Genomic DNA, 19,670 nt, shown 5'->3' with positions numbered 1-19,670 from the left:
GTCCTGATGCATGCTACTGATGATACACAATTGTCTCCAAATCAGCAGGATGTCAACTTGAGAAAAAAAAACCATTTGAGCACTTATTTGCTTCTCTATTTGTAAAACAATTTAACTAGAAACAAAATATCCAGTAGGCTTTACCTCAGCATCCTTTGCCAACAGTTCAATGTAAGCATAGTAAATTTCTTTAATCTTATCGACCATCTCATTTTTGATCTTCTTTCGTATTGAATACTTGTTGTAGACTCTACTACCCAATTCCTTAGCGATCATCAGCAATGCCTCTCCATTTGGAGGGATATTTGCAATGCTCTGAAAAGCAGAATGGAAAATATTAAATGAGCAAACGGTGCTCATTCATCAAAGAATCACCGCCTCTAAGGTAGGTACAAGTAGGTTAGAGTTCAAAACCAAAACAGAAAATGCTGGAAATACTCTGCAGGTCTGGCAGCATCTATAATAAGGGAAAGACATTTCAGGCCCTGACCCTGCATTAGAACCCAGCATTTTCAGTATCTATCTCAGATTTCCACTAGTGCCTGCAATACCCTGAAGGCATGGCTTAAGTCATAACTTTTTTTTTTTTTAAATCGCAAAACAAATATTTTTTGCATAACATTTCCTTAATCATAACATTCTTAAATAGCAGAAAGAACTGCAACAATTGAATGATAGCTCATCATCTTTCTAGTGGCAATTCCACCACATTTTGGCTATGATAGTTCAGCCATCGTGGTGCGTTACAGACTTGAGAGATCATCGGATATATTCCTCCCCCACCAATTTTGTATGTTTGTATCTTCTGGCAATTTAAGCATAACAATATAACAAACTACATTATTTTGCTTTGATATGAAGACGTTTTGGATGCACACGGATGAGGAAGCAGCTATATAACAGAGAAATTCAATCAATCAGCTGAATTCTAAGTGCACCAAAAATTGAAAACCACTTCCTAGGGACAGTCTCCCACTGTTTGGGCTTACATTAAAGAAATAGTTTAAAGCCAAGTTTATAATGATTGCCTGCACATCCTATCTGCTGGATGAACTCTTAAGCTTCTGTATTATGAACATACAGTTCAACATTTATTATTCAAATAGTAGCAAGGGTTGTGAGCTATGTGTACCTCTACAAAAACTAATTTTAGTTTTTGTTTGAAATTAGCTTGGTGCATTTGAAATGTTTGGTTAAGAAGGGCAATTATTGAATTGGATATAAATCTAAGGAAAACACTAACAAAAAGTGCAGTTTAGAATCTCAGTTGAGATTCCATCAGGCTGCAGCATTTCTTGTGACATGCCCTACATTCTCAAACATATTGTTGTCCCTCAACTTTGAACCACTTGAACTACTCACAGGAATAGAACCACATGGATCCAAGTCATCAATAACATTTTGCATGACACTGAAGCTCTCCATAATCCAATGTGGATGAATATTACATTAAATCTTGACTTTGTTTTGATTAAGTCACCCAGACTCGAAACTTGAGCTCCGTTTCTCTCCACAGACGCGGTCAGACCTCCTTAGATTTTCCAGCATTTTCTGTTTTTGTTTCAACACTTTGGGATCCTGCTCAATCCTCAGCTTAGCTTTGAAGTTCACATTCAGTCCGTTGCCAAGGCCACCTATTCCACCTTACAGGATATCGCCTACTTCCATCCCTATCGAATCTTGCACGATTATGGAATCAATATTAGCCATGGATCAGAGGTGAAAAGCAGACCAGTCTGCCCTCTTCGGCGGAAGCAAAGAATCCCACAGCATTATTTTGAAGAACAGCAGCAAGTATATTCCTGGTGTCCCTCAATCAACATCACAAGAACAGAATATCTGGTCATTATCACATTGGTGTTTGTGGGAGCTTGCCATATGCTTATAGACTGTCGTGCCTGCTACTTCAAAGTGACCATATTTCAAAAAGTACTTTGTTGCCTGCAAAGTGCTTGGCGGACTTCTTGTGGTCGTGAAAGGTGCTTTATAAATGCAAGTCTTTCTTTTTGACACTTTCAAGTTATGATTTTGCCATTTTGCTCAGTCACTCTAATCAAACCCCAGGTGAACTATTTCCTATTCCCAGTTTTCACTCTACCGAGCCTACATTTCTGAACTGTCATTCCCCTCCCCTCTGTTCAGTCAGCCATAGCCTCACAATATTTGTTTCTACATTAAAGATGCTATATAAATGCAAGTAACTGTCATGCCCTACATGTTATTTGATCACTTCTGACCTAAGATTTCAAAACCTACCCCATTTGACTTACCTCTCCTAACCTGCTTCTCTTATAGTCCACCCATAGTCTATTCCCTTCCTTTGTGAAGTGCCTTGAACCTTCTCACCACATTGAAGGCACTATGTGGGGTTGTTAGTCGAAACAAAGACCATTGTGTACAACATGATCAAGTTGAAATGAGCAGAAAAGACATCTGGTTTTATATATATATATAAAATAATGTGAACTCTATTGAATATAGAAAAGTTTTCAATGTTGGGCCCATCCTGTTTTGGACTTTAACAGGACTAATATTGTGCTCCTGAACAATGTTTCTGCCAGCATTTGAAATTCAGTCAGAATGAAGCTCCCTCTACTTTGTTAAGTTACAAGGCCCCAGAACCAGCAATAATGGGAGATACACAGCTAGAAATTCCACATAAGATCAAATAATAATTGTACTGTCCATTTGCCCTGTCTCCATTGCTTTCCTCCATTGTTCCCCAAACTTCCACTGTCCTAATTCCTTCCCTCCTCCCTATCAACCCCTCTACCCCTGACCTCGCGACTATAGAGTTAATGTTCTTGTGTGGGATGAGAGAAACAAAAGTTAGCATTTCAAGTTCAATAAGACTCGTCTTCAGAACATTGAATTAGCTTGTTCACATTAGCCTGGCGTGAATCCTGAGCTGTAGGATCTACACCAAAGTTTAGATTCAATTGCAGCTGATGCATTTCAAATTAAGTACAGAAAGGGTAAAAGTCAGGAGACACTGATCACTCAATTTCTGGTCTAAATTCTGACTTGGGGTACAGAGATATGTCCTCAGGCCTACTGTCAAAGCCAGCTCTGCCACTAAGCAACCTTCAACTCCCTCAAAGTTCTAAAATGCATCCAGTGTTATAATGGTTTATGAATGGGAATACACTTTTATCTGCCATACCTGTATCATAATGTCTACGTACTCCTTATCATCCAGCAGGCAGAGAAAAGGATAGAGATTCATTTTCCAGGAACAGCTTCTGTCACCAGCCAAATGAAACTTGTACTCACGAAATGCCTGCAGTAGAGACTTTTGCCACTTGGCACGTAAATCTGCCAGACGGTTGCGCTGATTGAGTCAAAACATAATTTTGGTTGGTGATTATCAATTACAATAAATAATGGCCATGTGCATATTGCCTTATAAAAAATACAATTCTGCTGATGTAACTGTGCCAGCTACCACACAAATGTTAAAGCCTTCAGGAATGCACCATTCATCTATCCTGAATATAAAAATGGGCACAATTAAAAAGGGGTTCAAAATACATATATCTCACCTATAAGGTTCAAATAATATACAAGTATTAATTGGAAGTCAATTACACATGATGGACTGAATAAATTAATACAGAATATTAGATTGTACATATCACATGGAATATTCACAAAATAGAGAACATCAATGGATATTTGAAACAACACATTTCTTCTTTCAATATTTTGTGGATCCATGTCACCAGGCAGAAATGAGGGCTGGAAAACCAGATCTGACATTCCTGACAACAATGGTTAACAGCACCAGTTACATAAAGACCAAGATGCTCATGATTATCATTAACAACAAACAGCAAAGACACAGGGCCTGCAGCCAATATTTGACATTTTGTCTTTAATTTGAGGAAGAGACCATGATCCAAATTAAAAGAAAACATAAAAGATGCTTCCAATTTTCCTTCATTATACCATGCATACGCTTGGAAGACAAGTACCATTCTTTTCATCTTTTCTGTAATAGGTTTTGTTACTTCAACAGAATCAATAGTAATGGTATCCGCTTGCTCCTTGCTTAGTTGTCGATCAAATCTCTCCTTCATTTCTTGTACATTGAGATGCAATTTGGGGTATTTGATGGGCTCAACCTGAAATAAAAATGGTGCTTAATATAACTACTGTTAATTCATCAGAATACAGTCACCTAATGATTATAGTGTTGCCAACCCAGAGATAGGAAGCTCAAATCCCGCTATCGGAAATTGTGAAACTAAATTCAAACAACCAGGCAATTTGTGGGCTAGGATTAGAATATGACCATACAAAGAGCAGAATTGTTGTAAAAATCCAACTGCTTTTGTAATGCCCTGGAGGGAAGGGACCTACGTGTGGCTCCATACCATGTGGTTCTTTTCAATGCGCTCATGTCTTGCTAGTGACGCGCACAGCAGATGCTCCTGGTTACTGATACACCATTTTTAAAATAATTCATTTACAGGATGTGGGCATCGCTGGCTAGGCCAGCATTTATTGCACATCCCTACTTGTCTTTCAGAAGATGGTGGTGAGCTGCCTTCTTGAACCGCTGCAGCCCCTGAAGTGTGGGTACACCCACTGTGCTGCTACAGAGGGAATTCCAGGACTTTGACCCAGCAAAAGTGAAGGAACGGCTGTGCACCACCATTTAGATCAAATAGAATGAAGAAAAAATAAAGAAACTTGGCAAGGTGTTTGAGGCAATCTATCAGTTACCAGGCTTTCAGCCCCAAGTGTAGTTCTTAGCCAAGTACAAATTGCCCACACATTGGGTGAAATTTTTCCATAATTTGTCAGAGTGTCAGGCTCCGACTGAAAACGGGCATGCATCTCTCCAGATGCACAGCTGAGTTCTCAGGCCAGATTTTATGGCACTCTGACCAAACAAAAATCAGGGAGCATGGCTTACATGGTTAAGCTGGTGGTATGGAGCCTGATAAAACCAGCACGGCCACTCCACAGAGATGGGAGAGAAAAGAGCTAACGCTTCGAGTCCAGGTGACCCTTTGTCTTGACAATGGGTCATGTGGACTCGAAACATTAGCTGTTTTCTCTCCATACAGATGCTGCCATACCTGCTGAGATTTTCCAGAATTATCACTTTTGGTTTCAGATTCCAGCATCCACAGTAATTTGCTTCTATCCACAGAGATTAGGGTGCCCTGATCAGCTAGGAGTTGAAACTGCTCCCAGCAGCATCCCCCCCCCCCCCATTGCAGAATCATCAGAATCATCACTTTGCGCTCACGTCACCATTCTCACTGACGACTAACACAGGTGCAAAAGCGCCCCCAATCTGCAGCCGATTTCTTGGTTTTTAACAGTCTACTTCACTGTGGGAATAAGCGGTCATTTAAGAAATACCTGCAAGTTTATTCTAGCTAAGCCTGTGTTTAAAAATGATAATATTCAACATAGAAATCTCAAAATGAGAAGCGTCTCACAGGGAAGTAATCATGGGTATCGGGTGTTAAGGAATCAATAGAGTTTTGGGAAGAAATAAATAGCATGCTTTCCAGCTGCACAACACTGTCACAGCTATCTCTCGCAACTGAAATACAGGCACAACCTCAACATTTTCACATGTACATTTTAAAGTGATTTTTTTCCCCTCCCTCCCCAGCACAAGCTAACATCAAGCTCTGCAAATCAGAGTACCTCACTGCTCTCCAAATAAGAAATATCTAATATGCGTTACCTGAAATCCTCTGTATTCCTTTACTAAAGGAAGGAAAAATGAAACTGCTCAACAAATTGATGATTAAATGGCATGAGAATTATTTGTTGCATTAGCAATAAAACATTTCAAGCTTCAAAATTTATCAGGCATTGTTACCGATTATCTCACCCATGCAGGTGCGCGGAATACAAAATATCCATTGACCTTTCAGTACACCTTCTTTGGGAGAACATTCCTAAAACAGTTTTTGGTGAAGCTGCTTAATCCTAGTACCCAAGTGGAATTTTGACACTTTTTAATGCCGCAAACAATAGTTATTCAATTTCTTGCTGCAGTAAATAAAACTAAAAGCTTTCAAGGTCACAATTAGCACAATGTCCTTCAATAATATGTGGGTATTTTCAACTCAAAGGATGCCTTTAAAATACATGACGTATAATTTATTGCATTCAAATAAATGATGGCATCTCAAAAAGGCTTTCAGTCAGCAGAACAGCATGATGATGATGTTAATGCCACAATTAAACTGTAAAACCTCTCAAAGTTGCTCTGTAGGCGGACGACAGCCTCTGCTATTATGGAAACCAATCCCTTTAAAATTGTCGGGTGATCCCTACAACACTGATCTCATTTGAACATCAGCTGTTTGCAAATTGGTCTTCTCAAATCTTTAGCTTGGGATTATCCCCGGTGGTTCACAGAGGTCACTGATCAAAAACTAGCTTGGCCCGTCTGTCACAGGCAGGAAGAACACTTCCAACATCTCCTGCGCGCCATCAGCTAAAGGTCAGGCTTGCTTTGACAAATAAGCTGTACCTTTTCAGTAACGCAGTTCACTCTGGCAGCACGAGCGCCATCACGTATATCACAAACTGACAGTTTAGACCATTGTAACTGACTGGAACTGCAGTAAGTGTGGCAGAACAGGGATTTCAGAAAACAAATTTCAGACATCAATTAGAGTGCAGAGGAGCCACCAATTGATGGCTTCACTCCACTCTAAGTTCAGTGTATGATATATATTGTAAACAAGTCATTCAAGTGCAATGAAGGAACTATGTACGGTCACGAAATGATCAATCTATTAAAAGGATAGGTGTGTAATTTAATTCGGTGAAAATTATTATCCGTGAGATACAGTATTTAAAATGCAATTCTATCTCTCATACCTTTGAATAAAAGTCCTTCACTAATGGAGACTGGCAAACTTCCACATCAGGTTCAGGGTGGAGCTGGAAGTCAGGCTCTACATCACAAATGGCTTTCATTACCATTTCTCTTTCATCTTTTTGGAACGAACAATTCTTAAACAAGACTTGCCTTGTGAAGCCATCTTCCTCTAGCTGCTGAAGGCATCTGGAAAGTAATTTTATACATGTTACGAGTAACTTTGGAAAAGAGAAAAGTTGCAAAAATGTTAAATTTTCACCAAAGAATACAGATTTCCTGTTAATGTACTTTGTGGCTCAACCCATTATACCCTGGAGACAGCACAGTATTCACTCGGTCTTTATAATTTACAAACTCATTTGCTGTAAAAAAAAAAAATCTACAAGAGAAGATAATAGATTAGTCATTTTTATTCAGACTCCTCTTTTTGGGAATGGTCAAATTCACACTCCAACAGAGAGCTGTCAGGTCAGGTCACCTTGCTGTGAAGGCACTCTGAGGTTACAGAGTGCGAGACAGCCAAGTGAAAGAATTCAGGGCTGTGGTCGTACACTGACCAAAGCACCAATCTGGTGCCGTCCAACCCTGGGAAAGCAATCCACATGGAAATACAATTAATATATTTTGCCTTGTTAGCTTGCTGTATTTCACACAGAGGTTGATAGATTGTGAATTTGAGCCAAGGCAAAGGGTTTCATTCAAAATCTAAACTGACATCCCATACTGAAGGAATGCTGCACTGTTATGGAGTGTTGTCCTTTGGAAAAGACGTTAAGTCTAAGTCATGACACTATGGCTCAGATTTTGCAGTTATTTTGCAAAAACCGTCAGCCTTCACCATTATTACAACTGTTCACAAATACACAGTTAAACATGAAAATCCAAAATCTGCTGTCAGTGATTCATTGTTCATCCACAAGGTCCATTGTTGAAGTCTCCACAAATGGAAAACTTTAATTAACATGAATTTCAACTTATTACGCTCCAATTTCATTGTAAAAACGCTTGAAAGTGTTATGCCTTGTAGAAAGAGGTATAACTGCATTTTAATTGCATAGTAAATCATAATTACTGTCGAACAACCTTTCCAGTACTGAATATCTAATTTTGTATTTGTATGTCAAGTTTCTCCAGTATGATAAAAATTCCAAGGATGTGGAGGCTTTAGAGAAGGTGCAGAAGAGATTTACCAGGATGTTGCCTCGTATGGAGGGCATTAGCTATGAGGAGGGGTTTAATAAACTCGGTTTGTTCTTACTGGAACGACGGAGGTTGAGGGGCGACCTGATAGAGGTCTACAAAATTATGAGGGGCATAGACTGGGTGGATAGTCAGAAACTTTTTCCCAGGATAGAGGGGTCAATTACTAGGGGGCATAGGTTTAAGGTGTGAGGGGAAATGTTTATAGGGGATGTACGAGGCAAGTTTTTTTTTTTTAACACAGAGGGTAGTGGGTGCCTGGAACTCGCTGCCGGAGGAGGTAGTGGAAGCAGGGACGACAGTGACGTTTAAGGGGCATCTTGACAAATACATGAATAGGATGGGAATAGGATACGGACCCCGGAAGTGTAGAAAATTTTAGTTTAGACGGGCAGCATGGTCGGCGCAGGAGGGTCGAAGGGCCTGTTCCTATGCTGTACTTTTGTTTGTTCTTTATTTTCCCCGTGTTTGCATGGGTTTCGCCCCCAGGGGCTGTTTAGCACAGGGCTAAATCGCTGGCTTTGAAAGCAGGCCATGCCAGGCCAGCAGCACGGTTCGATTCCCATAACAGCCTCCCTGAACAGGCGGCGGAATGTGGCGACTAGGGGCTTTTCACAGTAACTTCATTTGAAGCCTACTTGTGACAATAAGCGATTTTCACTTTCAGGGCAGCACGGTAGCATTGTGGATAGCATAAATGCTTCACAGCTCCAGGGTCCCAGGTTCGATTCCGGCTTGGGTCACTGTCTGTGCGGAGTCTGCACATCCTCCCCGTGTGTGCGTGGGTTTCCTCCGGGTGCTTCGGTTTCCTCCCACAGTCGAAAGATGTGCGGGTTAGGTGGATTGGCCATGCTAAATTGCCCATAGTGTCCAAAATTGCCCTTAGTGTAGGGTGGGGTTACTGGGTTATGGGGATAGGGTGGAGGTGTGGACCTTGGGTAGGGTGCTCTTTCCAAGAGCCGGTGCAGACTCGATGGGCCGAATGGCCTCCTTCTGCACTGTAAATTCTATGATAATCTATGAAACCCAAAGATGTGCAAGCTAGATGAATTGGGTACTCTAAATTTAAAAGGGAAAAAAAAATGATTAAAATTCTATTTGTTTCTAACATACTAATTTTAAAGAAAACAAAAGCAAAGCACTGTAGATGTTGGAAACTTGAAATAAAAACAGAGGATTCAGCAAGCCAGGCAGCATCTGTGAAGAGACAAAGAGTTTTCAGGTTGCTGAACCTTTGTCAGATATGTGAAACGTTGGCCCGTAAGTTCTTCAGAGGGGCCGACTGACCTGCAACTAAATTGTACAGCGCCTACTATTGCTAATTTTCTCCTTGGTTCAATTGCTCTGTTTTATCACCTTTGCTCTCGAGTCGCCAGGTATCTTTATGATACCGCCACGAGGTTCAAGTCCGAGTAATAATCAATAATCCAATACACCGATTAGTAAGATTTAAATCAAAGCACATTTATTATATACAGTAATCGCTACTCATGCACAAATTCTACGTCTAAGCTACTTCTACAACTAACAGGCCTATACTTAACTTTGAACTGGCCCACCAGGTCAGGGAAACAAATGGCCTTTCATTCGGGTTCTGGGTCTGCAGGATTCGAAGCTGGTACGGATTGGTAGCTAGGAGCACCTATCTCGTAGCGAGCGTTGATTTAAGACTTACGATTTTGATGATCACTGGAGTCACTGCGCCGGTCACGGCCAATGTTGGTTCCTTTTGCTGGGTGACCCGGGCAGGAAGAACAGAGCGGTGAAGAGAGAGCGATTTGAACTTAGGGCTCAACTCTTATAGTCCCCAGGAGCTTCCCGCCTTTCAGGGCGGACCCTGTACCTGGTCCCAAGTGATTGGACTTTGTCCCAATCGCTTGGTTCGATTTTCTCCAATACTGGAGCGGTTCCCTGATCGATGGGCGGTCGTGAGGTGCTCGTTCACCTCCTTTGTTTTGGCTCCTGCTGGCGCCGAGTCTGGCTTTGCTTTGTGTGTCAAAATGTTACTTATTGTTCCGGGGATTGCTCATCAGTATGCAGATGGCTGTTTACTTTGTTATGCTGATGGTCGCTGGTATCGATGTTGTCTGGTTTTTGCAGAGGTAAATACACAGCAAACCTGCAGCCGCTGGGTTCTGTCTTGTTGGCTGATTTTCCCATCAGCCTTTGCCGTTCGCCATTTTAAATCGGGAGTTGGCCAATTTAGGTGGCTACACTATGTCGCCCAACCTTCCTGACTAAGACCGGGTGAGGCTGAAAAAGAAAAGTGCGTCCACAGCTCCAGTGGCGAAGTGCAAAAGAGATGGAGTGAAGGAGGACACGTCCCCTTTGTACAGCTCTAGCTGCCTTAAAGCACATAATTTTAAAGGTCCCATTGAAAGGGAGAAATGGAATGTAGGCGTGGGGGTTCAGACATCAGCTGGAGGGGAGGGAGCAACACATCAGGAGGGAAGAGTCGTCGGACATCGGCGGGGGAGGAAGAGAAGATGAGAGAAAGATAGAGATAGTGAAAAGGAAGATGACATTGAGGGGGAAGGAGGTGGAGCCGGGCATTGGGGGAGGAGGTGGAGCCAGACATCAGGGGGAGGAGGTTTCATAGCTATCTGTGGAAAGTTGCTGTACACGAAACAGTTACCTCAGTTCAGCTCCATTCAAGCTACTGTACTTCACAGATCATCAATTTTATTTAAACTTTCTTGAGGGACTAAAATTGAAAAGGCACCATCTATATATGGAAGTACAGTATCATTTTTCTTGCTCCCATCAGGTAGGTTTGTTCAACCAATGCTATTCCCATGCTTATTTTCAGAGAATTACAGCACTCAAATGAAACATCACTTCATTGGGCACTGCGTTTGTGCGCCCTGACTTCATTGCTGACATAATCCATTAAAATAAAACACAACCTTTATGGTATGCTGCATTTTCTTGAGACAAAAAGCCTAACTTGAATTTTATTTTTATTTATTTATTTAAACTCTATCTTTATGCCTGGTTTCTTTAGCCAATTACAAATGGACTGCAATTGCTCCCAAGAACCTTCCTAAGTCAAAGTTACAGTGCAAGCAAGGTATCAGACACAAATTATTTTATCCATCATATTGAACATTTCCAATTGATTAGAAAACTACAAACACTTGATAAGCAGTTGTGATGGTTTTTGAGGAGGATGACCTGCCCATTATGTTGACCTTTCGTTCACTGAAGATACTAGTCCAGGTTTTGCAATCAGCATGATCACAGACTCTCTTTTAGCTTTTGCACCAGAAATGGCTGTGATTCGAAAGCCATTTCACAGGGTACCCTCTGCAGACGTTCTGGTACCAGTGTGAACAGGGCAAGCCACTGTATATTCCCTTAACCAGATTGAAGAAATATTGAACAGCACAGAGCCTGAACCACAGATACTTAGACTACTTAATTTAGTACCATATCACGTAGAAAGTGAAGAAAGGTAGGATTATGAGAGATTAAAAAACGTAAAGAAAAGCTTCTTAAACACTTGAGAAAGAATGAGTTTCCACACTTCTAAATGTTAATTTTCAGTGCTAGAGAGGTCGTTTGGCAGCAATTAAGACTGAGCATAGAATTTAACAGTGCAGAAGGAGGCCATTCAGCCCACCGAGTCTGCACCAGCCCTTGGAAAGAGCACCCTACTTAAGCCCACACCATCTCTGTAACCCATTAACTCCACCTAACCTTTTTTGACACTAAGGGCAATTTAGCATGGCCAATCCACCTAACCTGCACATCTTTGGACTGTGAGAGCTATGGATATAACACAGCTCCTGGACGAGCAGGGCAATATAGACACCTACCTCCTGATTTTGCTTTCAATTGTGTGCATGCAATCGCTTTATGTTGCTGTCGAATTTACATTTTATTAACCATGAACGCTGTTAGATCACCATTATTTTTAATTGCGATATCTGGACTGTACGGCCAGAATTACCTTCTTACTTTAACAAATACTGCCTTGAATCTACATCTCCCTATTTTGATAGCGTCATAGAAGTTGGACAGCATGCAGTACTGTGAACAATAAAAAACTGCTACCTACCCACAGTATTCTTATCAATGTACATGTAAAACATACACTGAATGGTAATTAATATAAAGCAGTAGACAAAATATAGAATGAACTGCAGTGGCCAATGAGAGTAGACAATAAGTGCACTAGCATTTAAATTTCAACGCCCAGACTTAAGTGATTGCCACACTGTCACAATGTATTTTTTCTTCCCTCCACTTTGCAACCTTTTGCTGAAGGTGCTGGCACTTGGTAATGTATGGTTCTGTGGTAACCTTCTGGTACTTTCACCACCTGCCACAACTTAGTTTCGCTGCTCTGTCCTTCAGGCCTCAGCAGCTGTCAGTCAGTGCTGGCACTACAAAGAAATTCTTGACGATGGGTATTGAAATCCAGCGCCCAGAATATATTTTCTATCTTCCTACAAATAACGTTCAACAGCAGAAGGAAGACAGTAGATGCTAACCAGCAGGAGTCCTTTCCTGTGTTTGACCTGAAGCCATAAGTCTTCATGTAATAATCACAACCAAGCACTATCCTATCTCATACATACTTTCCAGCAGGTATCAACGGTGCAAACCAGCAAGGGAAAACCGGAGTGATATTTTCCCCACCTTAACAGAAGTATGTCAAGGAATGTGGTACTGTGCTTATTATTGCCCTGACACAAATCAGCTAACTCAGCACAGACTGAGAACTGCACATTTCCCCCATTCTTTAGTATTAATGCACAAAGCATTAGACAGTTTGGTGAAATTAATTCTTGCAGCAGATTTTACTGTTTGGCAAACTTTATTACCAACCCATAATTGATGAAAAACGTTGAATTTTTCCAATTAAGGGGCATTTTAAGGTGGCCAATCCATCTACCCTGCATATCCTTCGATTGTGGGGCGAGACCCACGTAGGCACGGGAAGAATGTGCAAACTCCACACGGACAATGACCAGGGGCCGGGATCGAACCCGGGTCATTGACGCTGTGAGGCAGCAGTGCTAACCACTGGGCCAATGTGCCGCCCATTCATGAGCAATTATTAGGAAATTAAAACATTTCTTTATTTTGCAATTTAAATGACCCAATAGCAAGGAAATTTAGACCATCGTACTTAATTTGCCAAGTCACTGACCAGTATGGTAACACTAACATTCAGTGCTGCTATGTGAGCATTCTGTTTGCTGTGCAGCAACAGCCACTGAAGGTTAAATCTAAAATAATTTGGTTGAACATTTCACAATGATTTGTTAGTGTAACAATGTTTTGTTTCCAACACTAGCGCTAGATTTAATTCATATTCTACAAGATCGTCAGAACAAAAACCATAGTATTCATTCCATTAAGCTCCATTCAATTTCATTTGCAATCATTTCCATTGTCAAATGTTTGACTGCTAACACTCCTGAGAAGTATTTTGGGAGAATTTTGAGATTAGCCTTTTGAGAAAATGGAACAATGTGTCCGATCCAGCTGGTGTACCAATATGCTGTGCGAGTGAGTCAGAACACAAAGATATCACAGTTCTAGAGGGTGCAGCAGGTAATGTTATTAGCAGGTAATGGTGCCAAAAAACTATTGTGGGTACAGAAGCTGAAATCCTAGGCACACAGTACATTATAATAGGTTTGGAAAGTGTTGTGCCGAACTGCAATTTAGAGGTCCACATTATGCGCAAAATGACCTGAGCATCAAGACTGTTTTCCATCATCTCTTATCCACTCTTCAGTTTACCTTGTGTGTGCACAACAGCGTAAATGACATTTCAACTTACCAAAATCATGTTACCTGATCCGTTTGAACTGACATTCATATTTAAGATGTGTTATGCTTCTACAAAGCTGAGTCGGACCAATTTTCCAGCGGCATCTGTGTAGTGCTGTAGGACATTTTTCACATGAAAGATATGGGTAGGATTCTCTGCTCCTGGGCTAAGTGCCGGCTCGAACAGAGAATCCGCGGGAGGTCTACGCGAAGAAAATCAGCACGAACCCCTCATCGATTCTCGCACCAGTGAGGGGCTAGCACGCGGGCCGACCAAAGCTTTCTGTGAGGACGTGTCTCGCGCCATCGGGAACTCGGCCCATCGGGGGCGGAGTATTGCAAGTTGGCCGGCTGATGAGGCGCCAGTTTGGAGGGGGGGGGGGGGGGGGGTGACTCGCAGACCGGCCCCGGCCCTGATTCCGCCGTCGGAATCGATTCTCCACCAGATCGCCGATTACGATATCGGCCTCGGGCAACGGAAAATCCCGCCCATGGTATAAATGGAGAATTACTACTCTACATTTTGGAAACTAACATTTAACATTTGTTTAATCATAAATGAATAGAAATGTATGTCAAAACTATTCAACCAAAGAAAGGTGCTGTAGATTGCATGAAAATACCCATACTAGCACGCATATTAGAAGTAGCGTACTTAACTGCAATAGAACATAGGAACAGAGGAATCCATTTATCCTCTTGAGCTTGATCCACTATTCAATGAAATTATGGTTGATCTGCAACTAACTCTATAGGCCTGCCTTTGCTCAACATCCCAAATTACTTTTGGATAGCGAAAATATAAATTTAAAATTTCCAGTTAATCTAGCATTAACTGCCGTTTGTGGCGTAGAGTTCCAAAATTCAATTACCCTTTGCATGCAGAAGTGTTTCCTAATTTCACAACTTAAAGAGTTGACTCAAACCTTGAGACTCTATCCCAGTCTTAAGACTCCCCAACCAAGGGAAATAGTTTCCGTTTACTTTATCGCAGGGAATATTATAGAATTCCTACAGAAGGAGGCCATTCAGCCCATCAAGTCTGCACTGACCCACTGAAAGAGCACCCCACCTAGGCCCAGTCCCCTACTCTATCCCTGCTACTGCACCTAGCTTGCACATCTTTGGACACAAAGGGGCAATTTTAGCATTGCCAATTCATCTAACCCGCACATCTTTGGATTGTGGGAGGAAACCAGAGCATCCGGAGGAAACCCATGCAGACACGAGGAGAAACTGCAAACTCCACACAGTCACCCAAGGCTGGAATTGAACCCGGGTCGATGGTGCTTTGAGGCAGCAGTGCTAACCACTGTGCCATCCCAAACAATCGAAGACAGTTGTCATGGTCACCATTACTGAGACTAGCTTTCCAATTCTAGATTTATTAACTGAATTTAAATTCCACCAGCTGCTGTGGTGGGATTTGAACCCATGTTTATCCACAAAATTCGCTAGGACCTCTGGATTACTAGTCTGGTGACATTACCACCACGCTACAATCTGTATCTATAGTCAAATGACCTGCCACTAACCACTCACACATAAACTGGTGGTTTAGATTAACTACTGGAAGGCAACCTAGTTTATTGGAACCGTTTCCTCGTATGTGTTTGAGGAAAAATGGGAAGATTTGGTTAAAAAATACCTTAACCTGACCGGACACTTCCTTACTTTCAGGAGTGATTTTAAAATAGCCCCAAACCAGGAAGATATTCCACTTCACAAACAGAGGAGTGCGTGAGGAGAATTTGCCTTCTTAAAAATTAAATAAATTTAGGAGTGGCGTGCATTATATTGAAAATATAAAATGCTTTCCTTTTCTTTAACATTTCATGCGATGCACACAACGAATTAGATTCTGTTTGGTTGATCCCGATCTGTCCATCTATCTATCCATCCCTGCCTTCAAAATATTCAAAGACTCTGCTTCCACCGCCTTTTGACAGAGTTTCAAAGACTCTCAATCCTCAAGAGAAATCATTTCTCTTCATCGTGTGATTTTAAACTGGTGACCCCTTATTTTTAAAACAGTGACCCCCTAGTTCTGGATTCTCACACAAGAAAAAGCATGCTTTCCATATCCGCCCCGTCACGACTCCTCAGGATAGCGCGGCAACACTCTGCAAGTAGAATACAATAGTCAAAGCATATAGATAGATAGAAAGATAGATTTGCTGGTACACTTGGGAGTCATTAAAAATGCTTTCAGCTCTTAAAATAGTTCCGTTAGAAAGACAATACTTTAATCACAGGCATTCTTATTAGCAACCACTTTTTATTCAACCAGAAAACGGACTGCACAATGATCTTTCGTGTCAATCATGAATGGAAGTCAACTAATATTGATCACTGATGCACTATCGTATCATTATAAACCCCACCATGAATCTTCAAAATTACTTTCTGCATATGTCAAAAACAAAATGTAGGCTACAGTTCACCGAATGTGTCTGTAATCGATAAGGCATATTATCTGTTGTATGACCTTGAACACATTAAAAAAGACACCTTGTGATTTACTCACCGCTCCAATAACAAATGACTTCGCCCTTGATTGGCTTTGAGTTTTGCTTTAACCTAACCATCCTTTATCGATTTATAAGAATACTAAGAATTCATCAAACATACAGTATCTATATTGGTGTCGTCTACTTGATTTCTGAGGTGAAAATTAATATGCAGTGGATGAATCATGAAGCACAGCGGTATATAAAAACGAGCATCAGCTCCTTCAATGCTGAATATCAAATACACCATTATGTAAACAGACTGGTTGTGAAGTCTAGGACAATAGGGCATAACCTTAAAATCTGAACCAGGCCATTCAGGAGAGAAGTTAGGAAACACATCTTTAGTCAAAAGATGATAGAAATGTCAAACTCCCTCCAACAAAAAGCATTGGCGGTAGCACAAATAGTAATTTTAATTCTGAGATCCACAGATATTTGTTAGCTAAGGGGTATGGGGCCAAGCTGGGTAAATGGAGCTATGATACATGTCTGCCATGAACTTACTGAATAGCACAAGCTCGGGGGGTTGAATTGCCTATTCCTGCTCCTAGGTCCCTTTCCAAAACGTGTACTTTGACCAAAAATCGATTTGTGACCTAGAATTCAGGCGAAATAAATCTGTCTCAAACCCATAACGGCAAACATTAAATCCTTGAGGATGCCTGTCATGCACCTAGCACTACTGGCACTTTTTAAGCTGTTCAGCTGCCAGCTGGAATGCATAAAGTACCCCATGATGAATGAACACTCCAGCTCTTGGGAGGTTAAAACATAAACCATGCTGACAGCTGCACAGCCAAATGACAACTGTGAAAAGTGCAGGAAGACTGTCCAGAAGCAATCACTTGTTAACATTAGATAGTTAACAAAAAACGTAGAAACATAACCCAACCTGAAAAAGTGCATCATTGGGGAAACAAAATTAACATTTAATACAAAATGTCAAATTAAGTGCTTGATTTTCTTCATTATTAACCGATTATTATTATTAATCTGATATGTGAGGTGGATAGTGCTTTTTGTCCAAAATGGACATGGACAATTAAATATCTTAATAAATAAAAAGAGAAAATGCTGGATAAACTCAGCAAGTCTGACAGATCTCTGGAGAGAAATAGTACTGAATAACAAACATTATAACGTACAGTAGTGAAAGGAAGTGAGTACTAATGTGACTCCCTGTTTTGCATGCTGGGAAAGTAGTTTGTCATATACAACAAACAATGACGAACAACCAATTCCTAGTCTGTTGAGAAATCAAAGCTTAATAATAATAATCTTTATCGTCACAAGTAGGCTTATATTAACACTGCAATGAAGTTACTGTGAAAAACCCCTAGTCACCACATTCCGCCGCCTGTTCGGTATACAGAGGGAGAATTCAGAATGTCCAATTCACCGAACAACACGTCTTTTGGGACTTGTGGGAGGAAACCGGAGCATCCGGAGGAAGCCCACGTAGACACAGGGAGAACGTGCAGACTCCGCACAGACAGTGACCCAAGCCGGGAGTCGAACCTGGGACCCTGGCGCTGTGAAGCAACAGTACTAACCACTGTACTACCGTACTGCCCTAGAGGACAGCACAGATTTTACTTCTGAGATTGCAAGAGCTGAATTTCTAAATATCTGCTTTATTTTTTGCGCTTTGTTGCCCTATTAGCAGGATCTTTCATTGCTCCAATTAGAATTCTGGACTTCGGAACTTCAATAGGCATTCCTCTTGTAACCAAATTTTTTTTTTCCTAGTGTCACTGTGGGATACCGTGATTCGGGCCAGTGGGGGCTGCATGCATGTTTGTGCGTGTGTGAAATTAATTCAATTAACTGAAGACAGTCAGTAAGGTTTAAATCATCAAAAGGATTAGGTGTAAAATCAGGTACCTGAACTGGAGATGAGCAAGGCAAACATGAGACACAAGTAAACAACCTGGGTGGAAGTTGCATGAGGAGTAAAAGGGTAATTGATTTAGCCATTTAAATGTAAAAACTAAAGCCCAGTTTAAAATCCATTTTAAAATGGATTTCATCATATAACTTCAAGCATAATTTAGATTAAATACACAGCTTGCAGAATTTGCAGTGGCAAAACACAGGATCTGAAACATTCAAAGAAACTAGCTAGAGCTTATGTAACATTTATATCATAAACTGACCATTGTTTTAAATAGCAAAAGCCATGCAGCATATCCAAGGTCGCCATGACTACATGAACACACCATTGTTCAGAATTCAGATAGAAGCAGTCAGCAATAAACCAGCAAAAACTAGAATTGATTAAGAGGATATATCACATTCCAACACACTCAAATACTACAAATGCAACATATCCGAATATATGTTGCACATTGATGATTGGCAACTAACCATCCAACCAAATGTATTTGAAATCCATCCAAGCCAATCAACACATTGCAGGGGTAGGGACAGATGGAGTTCGACTGATAACATTCTCCTTAAACACAGACGCTCAGGAAGCCATTTCCCATCCGGATCAATCTATATTTTTACTTGACTATTCGCTATCCTAATTTTCATATTTTTCCTTCTGAATCTCTTGAGGTCTGTGCAAGCTGTCTTTGCCTTAAGAAAGAAACCATTTCTGTATTATTTTTGAAAGTTAAAATTGTTTTATAAATTGCTTCTCTTTAAGTCTTTTGCTGGCAAGGCTTTATTGAGAATAGATTTAAGTTTCTCTCAATTGTAATCAGTAGAGGCAATAAAAGATTCTTACTTCACATCCGAGAAGTGTAATTCAAATTTCTACCGAGTTTTTAAAGTGTATGCAAGACTGCACTTGAACCGCATGGTAGATCCCTACAAGGAGATAAAGAATGTCTGTTTGTGTTTACTTGTTGAATTTCAAAGACAAATAAAAGGTAGGTTTACAACTGGAAAAGATCATAAATGAATAAAGCAAAATTGGACAGCACGGTAGCACAAGGCACTGTGGCTTCATAGTGCCAGGGTCCCAGGTTCGATTCCCCGCTGGGTCACTGTCTGCACGTTCTCCCAGTGTGTGCGTGGGATTCCTCCAAGTGCTCCGGTTTCCTCCCACAGTCCAAAGACGTGCAGGTTAGGTGGATTGGCTGTGATAAATTGCCCTTAGTGACCAAAAAGGTTAGGAGGGGTTACTGGGATATGGGGATTGGGTGGAAGTGAGGGCTTAAGTGGGTCAGTGCAGACTCAATGGGCCGAATGGCCTCCTACCACACTATGTTCTATATAAACATTTCTTACTAAGTTTATTTTTAGCCGAAAGTAGTGGCCTTAAAGACAAATGAAAGATTTTTATATTCTGGGGAAAT

The 19,670-nt window shown here is 41.0% G+C and overlaps 1 protein-coding gene across 1 annotated transcript in view; it reads right to left on the bottom strand.

Moving 5' to 3' along the window:
* polrmt (polymerase (RNA) mitochondrial (DNA directed)) overlaps positions 1-19,670 on the bottom strand; it is a 104,873-nt gene that overhangs the window by 67,269 nt on the left and 17,934 nt on the right. The window contains exons 5-8 of the mRNA XM_072482096.1: positions 6,862-7,048; positions 3,975-4,124; positions 3,164-3,331; positions 145-315 (exon numbers count right to left, since the gene is read on the bottom strand). Of these exons, the coding sequence (XP_072338197.1) occupies positions 145-315; positions 3,164-3,331; positions 3,975-4,124; positions 6,862-7,048 (676 nt within the window). The remainder of the gene's footprint in view (positions 1-144; positions 316-3,163; positions 3,332-3,974; positions 4,125-6,861; positions 7,049-19,670) is intronic.

This window comes from Scyliorhinus torazame, chromosome 18, assembly GCF_047496885.1.
Source record: "Scyliorhinus torazame isolate Kashiwa2021f chromosome 18, sScyTor2.1, whole genome shotgun sequence".
NCBI classification, from domain to species: domain Eukaryota; kingdom Metazoa; phylum Chordata; class Chondrichthyes; order Carcharhiniformes; family Scyliorhinidae; genus Scyliorhinus; species Scyliorhinus torazame.
The sequence above is the reverse complement of the archived record's forward strand: the minus strand, read 5'-3'. Positions and strand labels throughout refer to the sequence as shown.